General features: G+C 46.7%; 2 protein-coding genes across 16 annotated transcripts; one reads left to right on the plus strand and one right to left on the minus strand.

The window, feature by feature from the left end:
* Window positions 1-593: 593 nt before the first annotated feature.
* abi1a (abl-interactor 1a) lies at window positions 594-12,522 on the plus strand. 15 transcript variants are annotated; one of them, XM_049749825.2, is made up of 12 exons: window positions 594-737; window positions 3,395-3,562; window positions 4,835-5,011; window positions 5,788-5,802; window positions 6,458-6,561; window positions 6,670-6,822; window positions 7,652-7,755; window positions 8,090-8,188; window positions 9,510-9,746; window positions 10,992-11,081; window positions 11,523-11,708; window positions 11,783-12,522. In XM_049749825.2, the coding sequence occupies exons 1-12, from the start codon at window positions 621-623 to the stop codon at window positions 11,956-11,958; spliced, it is 1,626 nt and encodes a 541-aa protein (XP_049605782.1). In that variant the 5' UTR covers window positions 594-620; the 3' UTR covers window positions 11,959-12,522. The 15 variants fall into 15 exon arrangements, with proteins under 15 accessions (XP_049605782.1, XP_049605783.1, XP_049605786.1 ...); XM_049749826.2 differs by having other exon boundaries at window positions 6,461-6,561; XM_049749829.2 differs by lacking the exon at window positions 10,992-11,081.
* Window positions 12,523-13,074: 552 nt separating this feature from the next.
* On the minus strand, window positions 13,075-16,108 carry pdss1 (prenyl (decaprenyl) diphosphate synthase, subunit 1). Its single transcript, XM_049749843.1, has 11 exons — window positions 15,933-16,108; window positions 15,371-15,441; window positions 15,188-15,299; window positions 14,970-15,100; window positions 14,748-14,889; window positions 14,556-14,667; window positions 14,261-14,370; window positions 14,098-14,178; window positions 13,860-13,973; window positions 13,699-13,779; window positions 13,075-13,624 (listed from the first exon to the last, which is right to left on the minus strand). The coding sequence occupies exons 1-11, from the start codon at window positions 16,068-16,070 to the stop codon at window positions 13,484-13,486; spliced, it is 1,233 nt and encodes a 410-aa protein (XP_049605800.1). The 5' UTR covers window positions 16,071-16,108; the 3' UTR covers window positions 13,075-13,483.
* Window positions 16,109-17,545: the final 1,437 nt, after the last annotated feature.

The raw sequence follows: 17,545 nt of genomic DNA on the forward strand, positions 1-17,545 counted from the left end.
GCATTCCCTAATGAGTACTTATTAATAAAGTTATTGCACAGAATGCTTGCTGTTTCGCCTTGCAGACATCACCCAGTCCACAAGTCAAACGATGCTGTCTGGAGCTTCCTGACCTTCTAAACCTCTGGGAATCCAAGAAAGTTGTTGATAGCTCAGTCTATTTTGTTGATGTCGACACGTCATTTTGTCTTTGCACTCTTTTCACATGACTTCTTTTTGTTTCACATAGCATTTTGTCCTTGCACTCTTTCCGTTTCTCATGGCATCCTGTCTGCGACTTCTAGTTTCACATAGAATCTCCCTTCTTCTCTCATGAGATAAAGCCCACGCTATATATATATATACCAAGATAAGGAATTTGTTTGTGTGATATATATTCCTTATTATGGTCATGAAAAAAAAAAATCTTAATGTATTACCACATATGACCCAAGCAGCATTTGATCACACACAGGCTGAACACTCGTCAGCGGTTGTAGGAACCAATGGGCGAGTCGCACACAAATAGCAGGCGAGGGAGGGGCCGCTATCGTTACCCGGGGTTGAGGCTGAGCTGGTGGCCGCTTCACTTGAAGGGAAGTCGGCGAAGGGACCACGACACTCATCGGAGACATGTAAAGATGGCGGAACTACAAATGTTGCTCGACGAGGAGATCCCGGCCGGCAAGAGAGCGCTTGTCGAGAGTTACCAGAACCTAACCCGAGTCGCGGACTACTGTGAAAGCAATTATGTGCAGGTAAGCTAAAAGCGGAGCTAACTCCTGCTGTCTTTTGTGGCGAAAAAGCTGAGGATCCGAACGCTGGTTGGCACCGGAAATGTGGAAAAAGAAAGTGGCGGACGGAGCTAACTTAGCAAACTGCTCACGGGGAGTCTCGTTATGAGCCGCGGTGGCGATATTTGACGTGTTTACGCGGAGGGTGTGTCTACTTTACCCCCGTCGAATAATAAAATACGCCGTGTGGGTTAAAAACTACCGACGCGCGGAGGCCTGTTTTACAGCCGGTCAGTGAACGCGTCTCAGCTGTTAAACTTGCTCTTATTTCACGAGAAAGCCCGCAAAAGAAGCCATATAATCCCACATTAACACGCCACGCCGCCAGTAGAACCTTTTATGGCTACCATCATAGCCACGGACCATTTTCAAACCACCTCTTTTGTACCTCAAAAACAGTGCTTGTTGCAGTGGAGCGTTCAGTGGCCACAAGTAAACTCCGCTGTCACACTTGTGTTGATGTTGCTGCTTTACCTCCAGTCCATTAGCTCGTTTATGATGATACACATGCGTGTGGAATGCAGTGTTTCATTGAGAGACAGTAGATCTCCAGGCTTGAGGAATGTGTAGTCAGGTCAATAATGCTTGGAGCTATTGATTTGGCTATTGATTCTTTTTTGTATTCTCCCCTCTCCCTCAACAAAGTTCTCGATACCTTTTGTCTCTTCTGGCCCTTGGGCTTCCACCGTGGTGCTTGTAGGACCATTTGGTTCATGAGTGACACTGGGAGTTTGTTTTTAAAAATGTGACAGCTTTGTTGGGTGATAAAGTAACAGCAGAAAAAAGGAAGAAAAGGTGCTCTGTCAGTCAGGGAGGGTGTGTCTGTTGCAGCCGCACTCCCCCGCCAGGATTCCCTGTAATTTAGTTTTCTTCCTCAGCCTTCTGGCTGTACGATTTGGCAGCCTGGAGGCACCGCTGTGAGGAACATTGGTGCCAATTATAGCCCTCGAAGACCAGCTTCAAATAGAGCTAAAGTGTCTTCTGGTCCGCTTTGACGTCTTTGTGGGATAACATGTCCTCTATAGAAAGTATTGTTTTTTTTCCTACCAATGATGCTGCTAAAAAAATATTCGCCAGAATAAGTTTTAAGGGTGATGTTTTGAAATCCCAAAATGTCACATGTGACACTTGACACACACTCGTAGTCCTTTTTTTTTTTTTTTTTTTTAAATCTCCTAAATGTGAACAAACAGGAAAGCCCTCGAGGACAAAAGCCGGCGATTAACACGTGGTTATGCTGGCTCAATTATGAGGACACTTCCTGAGGAAATGCAAGTCATACGCCAAAGACGGCGAGTACGCCATCATTGCCGCCAAGTCCCTTTACTGCTCGCTTTTCACCGTCTTCTTTGAACGCCGTGACATTTCGAGAATGTTGAAGAGAAAGGAAGGAAGCTAGGCTTTTTGTGAAGGGTTGCTGTGACAAGTCGCTTCAAGTTGAGGCTTGTCTGCGTGTGTGCACGTTCGCGTCGTTGTGGATTTGGCATAGACAGACACACGAGGGGCCTTATGGTTAGTCCGACACGTCACATAACAAGCATAGTAGCATAACAGCTTTATACATTTATTTTCCTCCTTGCATCCTAGTTTGAATGCGTAAAATGCTTGTTGCAATGAACCCAGATTGGAGATTATAGCGGGGAAATGTATACATATTTTTTTTAACTGAATTTTTGACATCATGAGATTAAACGACGCCCGACAATTGTGTGAGGCTTCAAACGGGAAGCGGCCCGCGAGGCTGGAGTCACGGGGTCAACATCAGCAAGTTGCAACACCGAGAGACCAGATGACCTTAAGAGGAAATGCAGAAAAATGTATTGGGATATCCCAGAGACGAGTGTCCATCCATGCCAGGCGGCGAAGCAGAAGGCTTTGCGAGTCGAAGCGAACGCGCGTCATTGGTATTCCTAATGAGCTTCCGGATTTCAGACGTTTACATCAATCTGAGATCAACAGCTGCCCGTGCCCAGATTACAGTCGGCAACAATCAGCGGCGGATACGCTGCCCACTGCCGAGAGCCTCGAGAGATCTGCAAACGCTCCCCCGCCCTCCTCCCCTCATCGTGCCGCTTTCCACGCTCGCTTAACCTTTGAGCCTTTTGGTTCAAGCGAGATTTGCCATTTGTTAAAAGCCGTTGAGTTTGAACAACAACAACAAATCCTGCTCCTTCCATTCCTGAATGTTTATTTTCTCGCGGCGCCCACCCTGACGGCCCAACACCCCAAGAGCTCTTCAACGACTTCTGCTGGATTCCAAGCATTCCTGAGATTTTCTTGTAGCCGGGGCTCTCTCTGGATGTGTGTCAGAGTGGAATCAATTGCGTTGGCTTGTGGCCTCAGACGTTCCAACATGTCTGTCTGCATGCCGGCTGACGTACCGAAAATGTTACATTTCAATACGCTTTCCCCGTTTGACAAAGCAAGTGTGCAGCCTGGACTTTCTGTCTGATTTCCGAGTGATGTCACCGCAGGCATCTGGGTGGAGACACTTGGACAGTTTGTATCCCGGGGGAGGAAGTGCAAATGTAGCAGGAGGAGAATAAACATTGAGTGTGAAATGTAGGCCTGCACTTGAATTTACGTTTTTGTCTTTTGTGTGCCCCCACCCCCAACTGCAGGCCCAGGACAAGAGGAAAGCTCTGGAGGAGACCAAAGCCTACACCACGCAGTCGCTGGCCAGCGTGGCCTACCAGATTAATGCCTTAGCCAACAACGTGCTGCAGCTGCTGGACATCCAGGCCTCGCAGCTGCGGCGCATGGAGTCCTCCATCAACCACATCTCGCAGGTCATAACAAACACACACGCCCACCGGCGGTCGCTCTCACTTATTGAATATTGAATCTGGGTCGTTCCTACAACCGCCATTGTCGGGGTCCTACTTTGAGCCACATCAAAGTCCCACGAGCTCGAAGGTGGACCGCAAACCTCTCGGAAGCTTTCCCTTTTCTGTCGCGGCAAGCCTCCAGTAGGCCTCGTGCATGTGCAGCTAATACAGATGAAGGAATTAAGAGCTCAGATAAGTCAAGCGAAGAGCCACGGCCCAAAGATCTTTTCTCTACGGCATCACGCGGACAGCGGAAACCTCCGTTGGCACCAGGGCAAGAGTGTAGTAGAAGGAGGAACTTAGCAGGCCAAAGACCTTAAGAAATTTGTACAGTTTTATCTCAGCGGATACATGTCAGGCCAACATCAAGGTTGTGGGACTTTTTTTTGTTACCATGGCAACACCCTGGGTCAGGCTGGGAGAGGAATATGAAGCACAGATAAAGATCGGTTCAATCGTTAACAGCATTTTAGGAAGAAAAAAGTGGGCTGTAGGGAAATGTTGTTCCGCAAGCTGCAGTAGTGATCGTGGAGGAAGAGCAAGAGACCTGTTTGGGGGGGGGGGGGGAAGGGCTCCTCTTCCACCTTGTGCAGCGTGTGAAGTGGCTGTTAAGAGGCTGCCAACAGGGAGAGCTTTGTGTGCGCAGCAGAAGCCAACGCCTCACACTGACGACCTCTGACACTGCTACTGATCAACCGCATGTGTCCGTCACACGGCTTCTATGCCAATGACATTCCCACGCTGTTCAGACACAACATAGACGTAAAATAGAAAAGTTGTCGTCTTGTTTTGAGCAGCTTTGACTTCCTAAACTGAGTCACCTTCTATTTAAGTCGTAAACGTCAACTTGGCGGAGGCCACACAAGTGGACACCGCAATAAGTTCACATGTCTTTGTGAGTCACTGTTAGCACAGCCAGGACTGCTAAAGAAACTGAAGGCATGTCACTTCTTTTGTCTCGTTTTGTCTGCATCGCACTCCCCAAAAAAATCCCCCAGAGCTTTTGTTGGCAAGAACAAACATGAGCCATTTGTGCATGTGCGCGTCTCGCGACATGAATGACGGGGAAGGAAGAAGTGAGTCAGTCACCGGATGTTGCAAATAAAGCAGAAGATGAACGGGTTGCTATTTCAACGAGCCCCTCAAAAGTCATTGTTGAACTACAAGAAGCGTTAGCGCATTAGCTTCTGTTCAGCAACCACCCTCACCCGCTTGTTATGATGTCATCTCCAGACAGTGGACATCCACAAAGAGAAGGTGGCGCGACGGGAGATTGGTATCCTGACGACCAACAAGAACACGGCAAGGACCCACAAGATCATCGCGCCAGCCAACATGGAACGCCCCGTGCGCTACATCAGGAAGCCCATTGACTACGCCGTGCTGGATGACGTCGGACACGGAGTCAAGGTGAGAGAGAGGGAGGGAGAGAGAGAGGGAGAGAGAGAGAGCTTGTCACTATCTTCTTGAAGGCTGGCCGATAATGTCCTCAAAATAAAATCTCAACGGGAAAAAAATAGGAGATAACAACATCATGCTGCTCTCAGAGAGAACGTCTTTGGTCAGGCCTTTGGGTGAAAACGGAAACCTCAGACGACAACCGAATGGTCTCCGTGATTACGTTTTTCTCTTTCTCTCTGAAAGCTTTTTTTTCCATGGGAGAATTTGCTGGTAATTACATTTGAAGTTCAGAAAAGTGATGGCAGCATTTTGGGAAATGACATCTTCACTTGACGGCTGCCGATGAAGCTTGAATGTGGAGATCACTGGGTCATGATGACATCACTCCCAAAAGGCTTCTTACATTTTTTTTTTAAGTAGGTCATAATTCAAGTGTTCCCACGCAGAGAAAGGGAGCAAAGATAAGGGAGGGGCACGGGCGTCTTGCCATTTGCGAGCATGACCTACATTTGTGAAGCGAATGCCGTCCAGCGCTGCTAACCTGGCCAGCGTGACGACTGCGTTTCCCCTCCGAACTTGAAGTTGGTGTCTCACTTTGGCCGCAAAGCAAAGGACCTGGCATGCGAAAGTCTAAACGCAAATGTTACATCATGAATGACTGCTTCGTTCACTCTCTCTCGGCTGTCTCTTTGTGACCTCACTACATTGTGGCCGTTTTGACATGCCCTCTTTCTGACTGTTCCCCCCCCCCCATCCAACTCCCCTCACCACTTGCCCACACTAAGTGGATGAAAGCCAAGGTAAGTTTTCTGTCCTCGACGTGACCCATTTTTTTCACATGGAAAATACTGCACAATATGAAAATTTCTGCCTTATATCCCCCATTAATCAACCCCTTAATGACAAGATGCACCCCACCTTTTAACCCCGCATCCCTATGTATACATGTTGTCATTCACGTTATGTGTTGTCGTCTTTAGATAAGTAGTTGAGATTTTTTTTCCCCTCAGCTCCCCCCACACTGCACTCATAAGAGTAGAACACAACCACAATAACAAAGATGACCTCCGCCAAGGCCAGACGAACTCATTTTACTCGCTTGCATACAAAGCCCACACAATGGCGATTGATTATTCAACAGTTGCACAGTTTTTAAGATTGGTATTGAAAAAGACATGCCAGATGTCAATTGAACAAATTGATTATAAAATCAAACAAAATTCTCTGACTCTGGAAAGGAAGCTTTATTTTTGCTGCTTAATCCGGAGAAGAAACGCATTACAAAAAAACAACTTCCTTGGCAGAGGTAATTTTCCAACACATTTCATTCACACATCAGACGCAACCTTCACATTTGTAAACAAGTGCAGCCGTCACCCAAAATGGAACAGCAGCAAGTCGCCTTGTCTAAAAGACCTTTTCCTCTTTTTCTGTCTTCCTTCCTCCCGACCGCAGCAGCACGGAAACAATCAGTCAATCCGAGCGGGAACCTTATCGCGGACCAACCCGCCTACGCAGAAACCACCCAGCCCGCCCATGTCGGGGCGCGGGACACTTGGGTAAGACGTTCCGTTAGTCGCTGTGGATCACAACATTTGCTGCTTTCATTAGGATCGGTGTTCACCACAGATTTTTCCTCCTTTTTGGGTGGGGGGGCGCTTCTACAGGCGCAACGCATCCTACAAAACTTTAGAGCCAGTGAAGCCCCCGACGGTGCCCAACGATTACATGACCAGCCCGGCCCGCCTGGGTAACCAGCACGCCCCGCAGCACAGCCCTGGACGCACGGCCTCGCTCAACCAGAGGCAGCGCACACACAGGTAGCGTCTCGCCCCGCCCCCTCCTTCCTGACACATATGAAAAACAGCTGCCACATAGAAAAGCAGTGCTTGGGAGCCCCGAAGTGAAACATCTCACACTCGTCCCACAGCACGTTGCTCGCTCACGCACCTCCATTGAGAGCCAAACACTCATCTCGTTTAAAGCGAGGGCTCGTTGGCAAAGGAGCACGGCAGTCAGGCTTTGACGCTCGTTAATATTTTATGTTTCTTTTGCTCTTTTTGCAGCAAATGAGGAGGCTGGGGGACGCTCGTAAACGAGCCGAGCGAAGGGGCCAGATCAAATTGGCCTTCAAAAAAAAAACGAGGCTTGGCACTTTTATTGTGCAGCCTGCGGAGGGTCAAATCCCCCCCCCTGCTGTTTGTGCCACGAGCGCCCCAGGGCTCCACTGACATGAATCTGGGAGGGGGTGGGTGGGAAGGGGAGGGGCCATGGCAAGAGTGGGCACTGGCTCACTGGGATGGAAGGTGCTTGAAGGGTTTCAGGGACGTTAGTTGACAAGCAGGTCGAGGGATGCACCGGGGAGGCGGGGGTATCATTTTAAAATGGGATGAAAGAGGAAGGAGGACGCAGAGGAGGATCAAGGCAGACCCACCCCGGGGTCAAACTCAGATGTGGCACTTTCATGTCACCCTCACTCCCATTGATGGAATTAATGCGGAATTTTGTTGTTCACACGAGGACAGCCGGCAGATTTTATTTGAGAATATCTGAACCCTTCGAATGGTCACAAAATGTATTCTGATCCTCTTTCTAAATCATAAGAATAAACACAAACAATTGCTTGTGTGTGTTTGTGTGGTGTCTCAGCGGCAGCAGCGGGGGCAGCAGCAGCCGGGAGAACAGCGGCAGCAGCAGTGGCATCGGCATTCCCATCGCAGTACCTACACCCTCCATTCCCAATTTGGGACCAGGTTAGGGTTTTTGTCTTTTCCCTGTGCTTCACGTGGCGTGCAGATTTATAAATGTCTTTCAGTTCATTCACACATGAATATGCACCTAATGCTCTAATACGTACGTATATACTCGGAATTTATGCTTCGGGTTCGCCGGCGCAAGAAGAGTCACCGTTGAAACAGTCTACCACAAAGCAACCAATAATAACAAAAAAAAAAAGGCCAATGGTCTAAATATCTGTGTTCAATTGAAATATGCAAAGTAGAGGTGAAAGTGAAAAGGTGATGGAATCAGATTATTATTACTTTGATGACGTATAGTAAATTGTGAACATAAAAAAACTTTCCACAGTCCCATTCATGACCTCCCCTCCGGGTGCGCCACCTCCCCCTCCGAGCGGGTTCGGTCCACCACCACCGCCGCCGCCGCCACCACCTCCTCCACCCATAGGTGAGACCCTCGGGCGGGCGTCCTGGCCGCCATGCAAGGGTCACAGTATTGGTGGGTCAGTCCGTTGGGGCCTGACCTTCAAATCAGTTCTCTTAATCTTGGTGGTGGTGGTGGTGGTGGTTGACGCCACTTTTTGTCTGTTGGCTAACAAATGTCGAAGTGTTTCTTTGTTGTCTTTTTCTAACGAAGCAATGCTGGCTGAGCAGGTTCATCATAGTTGGCAGCATTTCCTTTGCAAATACTTGAAATGATGAAAATATTACTTTGAACAGTTATTGTTTTGTTGAATAAGAACTGGGACAAGCTGGACATACAGTGGAGCCTCGGTTTTCGAACGTCCCGGTTCTCGAACAAATCGGTATTCGAACAAAAAATTTGAGATTTTTTTGCTTCGGATGTCGGACAAAATTTGGTTGTCGAACCTCACGAGATGAGCCGAGAGGACCCGCATGCCAACTGACTCCGGTCGTTATTACATTCTCGTTACTCTGAGGATTGCATCAACTCTAATCATGCCTCCAAAGGAAGCAAGTGGGAGTAGTAAAGCCATCTTAAAACACAAAGACGCTCCTAAAGCAATGCAACACTGAGCGCCCGGCGCGCTGCGGTTGCGCCATCAGACCAAATTAAGCTCCCTGCGCACTGAGGTCCATTTAAATTTTGGAAAGTACATTAGGACTTTAAAAATATTTTCTAAATTTTAGCGACCGCTCTGTCACAAAATTGCGACCAGTGCAGTCGGCGGCGTGCAACGGTTGCGTGTTCGGCGGTTGCGCTGCAGTTGCGCGATCGGACAAAATTAAGCTCCCTGCGCACTGATGTCCACTTACATTTTGGAAAGTACAGCAGGACTTTAAAAATATTTTCTAAATTTCAGCGACGGCTCTGTCACAATAATGCGATCAGCGCGTGCAGTTGCGCGGTCGGCGACACGCTACGGTTGCGCGTTCGGCGGTGCGCTGCAGTTGTGCGATTGGACAAAAATGCGCAAATGAAAAAAATGCTTAAAAAAGGCGTTTTTTTTTTGGCTTGGAACAGATTAATTTTTTTCCCATTATTTGTAATGGGAATATATGATTAGGAATTTGAACGATTCACTTCTCAAACAGCCTTCTGGAACGGATTGTGTTAGAAAAACGAGGCTCCGCTGTATTTGATTTCCCTCCTGAAATGTCATTTAAGAACCTGCTCTGCTTCCTTTTGATTGGTCATGTCTGATTCTAATCAGGCTTTTTAACTGTTTTGGGTCTCTCTGTGTCTGCTTTACCATCTTTTTCACCTTACTGCTTGCTGCTGGCCATTTTTCCTCGCCCCTCGCCAGCGGTGGCCCCCGGGCCTGGCCCGGGCCCCGCCCCGATGTCGCAGTTTGGCACCATCTCGCGACAGATTTCGCGGCACAACCCTGCCAACTCGTCGGTCTCTATGGTGTCGGCCACCGGCACCTACCGTCGGGCCCCTTCCGTCACCTCACAGTTCTCCTTGCAGCAACAGCAGCAGCAAATGCAGCAACAGCAGCCTCATGTTAACGGGGGCACGCCCGCTTACAGCCACAACTCAAGTAAGCCCCTCCCCTGTAGTACGACGGTCTAGTGTAGTGTAGTGATTCCATTTTAGCTCAGGGACTTTCTGAAAAAGAAGACATCGGTGCCAAGATACAAGTGAAATTTAGTGGCTGTATTTTGAATCCCAGAACTGCCCCAAACGTATTTGAGATACCGTATTTGCCGGTGTATTGGTCGACCTTTTTCGATCCAAAATCGACCGAAAAAAATCGACCTCGACTTATACACCGAGTCATAAAATTTAACTTCGTATTCATCGCTTCAAATGTGCTGGTAACCAAGGCCGTTTCTCATGCATCTCATTGTGCGTTGCACTTAGAAAATTTGAACCGGGCGGCGTGCGCGAGTGCGCGGCCCGCTGGAAGTCCAATGAGGCGCCGCGATCTCCTGCGCGGTGCTTATAAAGTGCCGATCCGCTCGGCTTGGAGCTATTTCCGACCTCCCGTTGGTGCCGGGCGGCGTGCGCGAGCTCGCCGGCCGCGATCTCCTGCGCGGTGCTTATAAAGTGCCGATCCGCTCGGCTTGGAGCTATTTCCGACCTCCCGTTGGTGCCGGGCGGCGTGCGCGAGCTCGCCGGCCGCGATCTCCTGCGCGGTGCTTATAAAGTGCCGATCCGCTCGGCTTGGAGCTATTTCCGACCTCCCGTTGGTGCCGGGCGGCGTGCGCGAGCTCGCCGGCCGCGATCTCCTGCGCGGTGCTTATAAAGTGCCGATCCGCTCGGCTTGGAGCTATTTCCGACCTCCCGTTGGTGCCGGGCGGCGTGCGCGAGCTCGCCGGCCGCGATCTCCTGCGCGGTGCTTATAAAGTGCCGATCCGCTCGGCTTGGAGCTATTTCCGACCTCCCGTTGGTGCCGGGCGGCGTGCGCGAGCTCGCCGGCCGCGATCTCCTCCGCGGTGCTTATAAACAGCCGCATGCGCACGGCCTCCCGGAATTTGAACACATTTCGTCAATAAATTTCGCATATTGAATTTTGAAGTTTAATATAATGCAACAATTGAGCTCGACTTATACAAAGGATATATCATAAAATCGTAAATTTCCGTCGAATTTTAGGGGGTCGACTTATACACCGAGTCGACCTGTACACCGGCAAATACGGTACCCCCTTTGTCACGTCAGCTCCGTGTGGGGCGGCATTTCTTTTCCACTTTGGGTGACTGATGCTCTTTCTTTTTCATTTCTTTCTCTCTTTTTTTGTCTTTCTCTTTTTTTCCCCCGGCGTGTGTGTGCTGTCCCTCAGTGTGCGTGGCCCCCCCTCCTCCTCCCCCCATGCCCCAACTGACGCCACAGATCCCCCTGACTGGCTTTGTGGCCAGGATGCAGGAGAGCAGTAAGTGTGAAGCCCATCATTGATTGACACCCCAACCCACCCCAGCATCTCGTCCTCATCATCGTCTGTGTTCCCAGCATGCATTGCTCTATTTTTGGCTCCACTCTCACAAATGTGGCTCCCCTCCGGCACTGTTTGCAACTCTGTGACTAACTCAACACGCTTGCAATTTTATTTTTTTACAGCAGCACATAGTTTATTTTGCTGGACTGCATGGTAGCTGCATGATTAGTCGTAATGGTCTCAATGTAGCGTTCCATCTAATGAAAGACACGCATGTCCCACATTGGTGTGGCTTTTTTTTTTTTTCCCCTCCCTTGTTCAAAAGAAAAAATACTTTTCTTCAAATTTGCATGTAAGTTGTGCATGTGCATCGTCATGCCACCGACCCCTTGACCTCACAATCTCCATGTCACCGACACCGCGTCGCTCGCCCTGCAGTCTCCGACACCCCGACTCCGCCCCCGCCGCCACCCCCGGACGACCTGGCCATGTTCGATGAGTCCCCACCACCGCCACCCCCTCCCCCGGTGGACTACGAGGAGGAGGATGCCTCAGTGGTGCACTACAACGACCCCTATGCCGACGGAGACCCCCATTGGGCACCCAAAAACTACGTCGAAAAAGGTCGGTGCGCCAGATTTCTCACAATTTTGCTATTCTGAAGTGTCCTCACGTGAGTCTCCACCTGCTCCCGGCAGTGGTGGCCATCTACGACTACAGCAAGGATAAAGATGATGAGCTGTCCTTCATGGAGGGCGCCATCATCTATGTGATGAAGAAGAACGATGACGGCTGGTACGAGGGCGTCAGCGGCGGCGTCACCGGCCTCTTCCCCGGCAACTATGTGGAAAGCATCATACACTACGCCGACTGAAACGCAACCAAGCAAGATGAGAAACTGTACAAGTAGTCTACGGTGAGCCCCCGGTTGCCAGGGATAGGTTCCAGACACACCCGCGATCCAGATAGGACCAGACACGGGCCACACCCAAAAAAAAAAAGTGGTTAAAAATCTGCGACTGTTCGGCTTGCACAAATAATGAGCTGCAATTTGGGGGGGGGGGGGGGGTGTCACTGTATTGGGGCTTTTCTACGTGGGTGGACAGACAACAATTGAAGGATGTGCAAAGATGGCCGGCTGCTCCAACAAGGAGCTTTGATGGAAATGTGGAAAAAAAAAAAAAATCAGTCGGCGGCGTTCTCTCTATGCTGTAAATTGAGTTAACTCAATACTTCCTCCCTGAGAGAAGAACCATTTAGAAAAAAAAGCATGCCAACCTTCATGATATTAACTTCAGTTTATTGCTATTGCCATTATGTTGTAAATTTATTCACCTTTTATATAATTTGTATTAATGTTGAATCACTGAACTTGAAAAAAAAAAAAAAGAAATGCAGATTTCCGGGCCTCAAAAATTAAACACATTTGCTGCGTTCACACATTGGCATCCTTTAATGCAAAAAAAAAAAAATTGTGGTAATGCAATGTTAGTTCCGGGTTCACCTTCGGTTTGGCTTTGTCATGTAGCATATTTGATGACGGGAAATGTTTTGCATCGAAGCGTTACGCAAACAAGGTTTAGCGTAATTGCTAAGCATAACCTCAGCTTTTCTTAAGGGGGTGGGTAGCCAGTTTAAAAACCAACAACTAATTCCGACCATGCAAAGTTAATTTGGTGTAATGTTAAAGAATTAGAAGTTAAAAAAAATGTAAAGAGCAACTATTTTTTTTTTTGCTTTTGACAAGCAGCCACGTTGAGTCCTACCAACTTTCATTAATTCAGTTTGCATTGAGTTCAGACCAGGTCTTGTTTTCATTTGTTCCTTCGCATTTGCTTTTTGTGCATCCAACAAGAAAATTTGGCTTCAAGTCCACACTGCCCTTCATTTGTGTAAAATATGTTGATTTAAAAATTAATGTACAGCCTTTTATAATAAACAGTTCTATATACGACAACAAGCACACGTGATGATTCATCAACACACAGGGTAAGTTTTGCAATAAAATAAAAACATGTTTATTGATCAGTGGTTGCAAATGATAAGGCCGTGATTAGACACTTCGGTAAGATTTCAAGTGCAGACGGAGCCCAAGCATTAATGACTCCACAGTACACACATTTGCGTTTACAGTACAGTACAGTACAAGATGTAGCAACATCAGTGCTTCAAAGATTCCATGCAGAGCATTTAAATAACCATCGAGTTACATACACTGTATATGAGGGTATCTAATAAACGGCCTAACAGTGCACGACTGTCAAACGTGACTCGCTCTTTGTGTCGAGGTAGAAAGAGACGTCATTGATGTCAGATCTTGCATGATGGAGAGGAGGGGACAGGGTCACACTGACGCCGACACGGCTAGCTGCCTGAGGCGAAGGCCCTCCAGTTGCACCTTACTTGTCCCTGGCGAGCACCATGTGAGTGAGCGCGATGAGGGCGTCCCTTTCGGCCGACGGGCGCAACCGGCTGACGTGTCGGATGGCTTCCTGGCAGTAACGGCGCGCCAGGAAATTGGTCTGCTGCACCCCGTCGCTCTGCTCACACAGTTGATGACACTTGATTGAAGCAATCATAACAAGGAAAATAAAATATAGACAATTTGGGGTACCTGGACAACGTACTGCCAGGCTCGGTCAACATCCCCTTTGGAACTGAAGCGTCTCATGATCATAGCGTGCAGCTCCGGGAACTGACAAATTGAATGATCATTTCATTTTTACTATATTAAAAAAAAAAAAAAGTATTTGGTCGAGTTGTGGCGAAGCTGACCTGCTGACAAGCGAACAAAACGGGTCCTGTGGCCAAGCCCAATTTGAGGTCAGCGGCCGATGGTTTTCCCAACTGGCTGGCGCCTGCCGTGAAGTCCAAAACGTCATCCACCAGCTGCACACAAATGATTGAACTCATTCACTCGTTTTAACTGAGCTAGCAATGAATGAGTTACTTGTTCATTAGATATAGATATATTTATCTGAGCACTATATTTTCATGTTTTTCCTGAGAGTACCTGAAAGGCGATGCCGACATTCCTTCCATACTGGTAAGCAATCTCGTGTACGTCAGGGTCCGCATTGACCAAAATGGACACCTGCGGTGAGACCAGTTTAAAACAGGAATGACATTGAGACAGCCGAAGAGAGGGGGGTGTCGTGCAGACAGAACGTACATACTGCTTTGCAACTGTTGGCGATGAGGCTGGCCGTCTTCTTGAATGTTTTGTCCAAGTAGTGCTTGAAGCGTTCACTCTCATTTTCTTTGGAGCCCAGCTGCATAAATTCACCTGTGCCACAAAAAAAAATAAAAAATTAAACCATCTAATTGCAACCCCACCCCGCCCAAATTATTGAGATTTATTAGTCAATTATTAAATTAATTGTTGAACTCTACAAGGCTGTCACTGTGCTTTAGTAAATACTGTAAAGTGAATATACACACACTTAAGTCAAGCAATATTTTTAGTTTTACCTCTGACAAGGTCTTCAATAACCTGTGCCAACACTTTGACCACGGTGATGTTGCCGATGCGAGCCAGGGCCATGGAAGCGGCCGACAAGATGAAGTCGCCCGCCAAGATGGCCTTCAGGGACATGACAGTCAAAAAAAAAAAAAAAACATGGCATAGGAAGGCGACCAGAATGAGCGCTATTCGACATGCACCTTTTTTTCACCCCACAGGTCATTGATGGTCCTCTTCCCCCGCCGCTTGTCCGAGCCATCGATGACATCGTCGTGCACCAAGCTGGCTGTATGGATCATCTCTGAGATCATGGCCACGGCGCGCTGACCTGGGAGTAAGTCTCTACACAACCCCACAGACGACATATCACACACTATCATATCACACATCATGCCTACTAAACACGTGCGTGTATTTTTTACCCTGCTTGGTTGCTATGGATGTTGAGGGCACGTGCCATCAGGATGACAATCATTGGCCTAATGGCTTTCCCCTTTCCGTCAAAGTAGTAATCACATAAAGACTTGAGCTCTTCTTTGGAAACAAATAGCTCCTGGGACAAAATAAAAAACGTGCGAGTGTGAGCAGGGCGACCTAATCAAGTGGCTTATATGCATTTTTACCTTTTATTTATATTTACCTTTTTAATGTCATCGTATAAGCTGGTCAAGTCTTTCTGAGCGAGTGTGAAGGGGTCTTTGGGTTTGGCATCACTGTGAATCTTCCTCCAGGAACATGCTGGATACCTGTGTCTGCATGGAAAACAAACACTTACAAATACAGTATAATAAAATCAAATCACATTAGAATCATCAAGTCTCACCTGGTGAGAGATAACAGACTGGATGTTGACCTGGGAAGGATTTTCTGGTTAGATTGTAACGATGGCGGCATCTAAAAGGGGTCAGAAAACATCAGGCACCTCATTTCATCCCATAATAAAATAGGGGAAAAAAAAAAATAATTCCAACGTCAGCAGGCATCCACATGGACACACCTATGTATGATCTCAGGAAGGTCAAACATCCCGCCATAAAATTAAAAGTTAAAAGTAATCCAATAAATAATGTGCAAAATAAGAAGAAATGCATTAAGTCTATTCGATTCTATTAATATCGCCCAGCATTACGCATGTGACAATTTAGAACCTTTTTTTTTTTACACATACTAAATGTCAATGAATGAAGGTATAATAAACGTAGTATGTAAAGTACAACTTCTGACCAGAAATTTAAACCATATTAAACAATATTTAAAAGATATAAACAGGAATTTAGTTCTCAAATACCCCATATAAGTAAAAACTATTCTTTTATTACAATTGTGTAACTACAAATGACCTTCCTTCCCCTCTCTGACAGCGCCCACAATCGCGGCACACTCACTTCGTCATCCCGCCACGAGTTCCCTGCTGACACAGCAGCGGGTCCGAGCCTGGAGAAGTGCCACTGTGCTTCTCGTAAATTCGCAGCGACACGACCGACGATCCACCTCTGGCATCGCCGCCACAGTGGACCCGCCATCTTTGACCGAGGTTATGGAATGGGCGCACGCACGCGAACCGGAAGCGGAAGCTGACATGGACGTCATGTTTACGTAACATTTTTTTTTATTTTTATTAAAGATGTCTCTTTGCTGTGAATCTGAAGTTGACAGATTTTTATCCCAAGATAAAAATTTTTGATTAACTCTATATTTTTCCCAATTGGCAAATTACTGGGACGATCAATCGCTCCACTTTGCCTCATCAAATATGGCGAGGACGCTGACGTACATAAATGTCGTGGCGCTAACATAGTAGCATAGCTTACTGACTACCTTTCGACAACCCTGCTAACTCTACGAGCGCCCATTGTGAGCCAATTCTGAGGCGGCAGGATATAATACACTACAGTGCCTCCTTTTTAAGACCACCAACATATCAATTGTGTTTCATATTATAATGAATGTAATTGTATGTTTCGCCACTAAGCAGAGCTCTTGTAGTTTTAGCGATAGCTGTAATTTTTACATGGTGTGCAATTTATTTTTGTGTGAATTTGTTTTCCTTTTCTTGTTATTTGTATATAATTTGTAGCAGAATATTGTTAATATTAAGTTACAAGAAAAAACAAAAGTAAGTATAACTTCGAGGGCACTTCCTGTTTCTGGCAAAAGATTCGGGAGTCTGACGTAATGCAGCAGCGTGAAGTTAAGTAGATCGAGTAAAGTATCCCGTTTGTTCAGTTGTTGTGCTCATGTGATTGATAATATTTTTAACCATCTATCTATTGTAAATATCCATATAACGGTGTCATCAAATGCCATTATTTAAATGACCAATTACTTTGTATATAAATCTATTTATTTATTTATTTATTTATTTTTTATCGAACTTCAATAACATATCCAACCAAGTTCCGACCGGAACACTACGCAACACAAAACAATACACATGACAACACACCAGACAAAAAAAAACAATCAAGTAAACACGGTAATGTCAGCAACGGCAACTCACACATTTTATTATAACATCAAACAATACAACTACACAACCCACAATCAATCAATCAATCAATCAATCAATCAATCAATCAATCAATCAATCAATCAATCAATCAATCAATCAATATAATATTAATAATAATAAAAATAAGTTAAAGGGCACAAACAACAACAAACTCCTTTACTTTTCAAAATACCTTTCACACCCACTATGGAAATTATCCTGTTAGTCTACCAATATAGTATATTTAATATAGTACATACAGTTATATATTATAATATGAAACACAATTGATATGTTGGTGGTCTTAAAAAAGAGGCACTGTAGTATATTATATCCTGCCGCCTCAGAATTGGCTCACAATGGGCGCTCGTAGAGTTAGCAGGGTTGTCGAAAGGCAGTCAGTAAGCTATGTTACTATGTTAGCGCCACGACATTTATCTACGTCAGCGTCATCGCCATATGTACAATATTAAATATACTATATTAGTAGACTAACAGGATAATTTC

This window comes from Syngnathus scovelli, chromosome 18 (assembly GCF_024217435.2).
Source record: "Syngnathus scovelli strain Florida chromosome 18, RoL_Ssco_1.2, whole genome shotgun sequence".
Classification (NCBI taxonomy): Eukaryota; Metazoa; Chordata; class Actinopteri; order Syngnathiformes; family Syngnathidae; genus Syngnathus; species Syngnathus scovelli.

Coding starts and splice junctions, on each gene's coding strand:
- abi1a (XM_049749825.2), top strand. CDS start 621: ATGGCGGAACTACAAATGTTGCTCGACGAGGAGATCCCGGCCGGCAAG. Junction 6,562..6,669: donor TCGGGGCGCGGGACACTTGG/GTAAGACGTTCC, acceptor GCGCTTCTACAG/GCGCAACGCATCCTACAAAA. Junction 7,756..8,089: donor CATTCCCAATTTGGGACCAG/GTTAGGGTTTTT, acceptor AACTTTCCACAG/TCCCATTCATGACCTCCCCT.
- pdss1 (XM_049749843.1), bottom strand. CDS start 16,070: ATGGCGGGTCCACTGTGGCGGCGATGCCAGAGGTGGATCGTCGGTCGT. Junction 15,300..15,370: donor AGTCTGTTATCTCTCACCAG/GTGAGACTTGAT, acceptor TTTTCCATGCAG/ACACAGGTATCCAGCATGTT. Junction 14,179..14,260: donor TCGCCAACAGTTGCAAAGCA/GTATGTACGTTC, acceptor GTCTCACCGCAG/GTGTCCATTTTGGTCAATGC.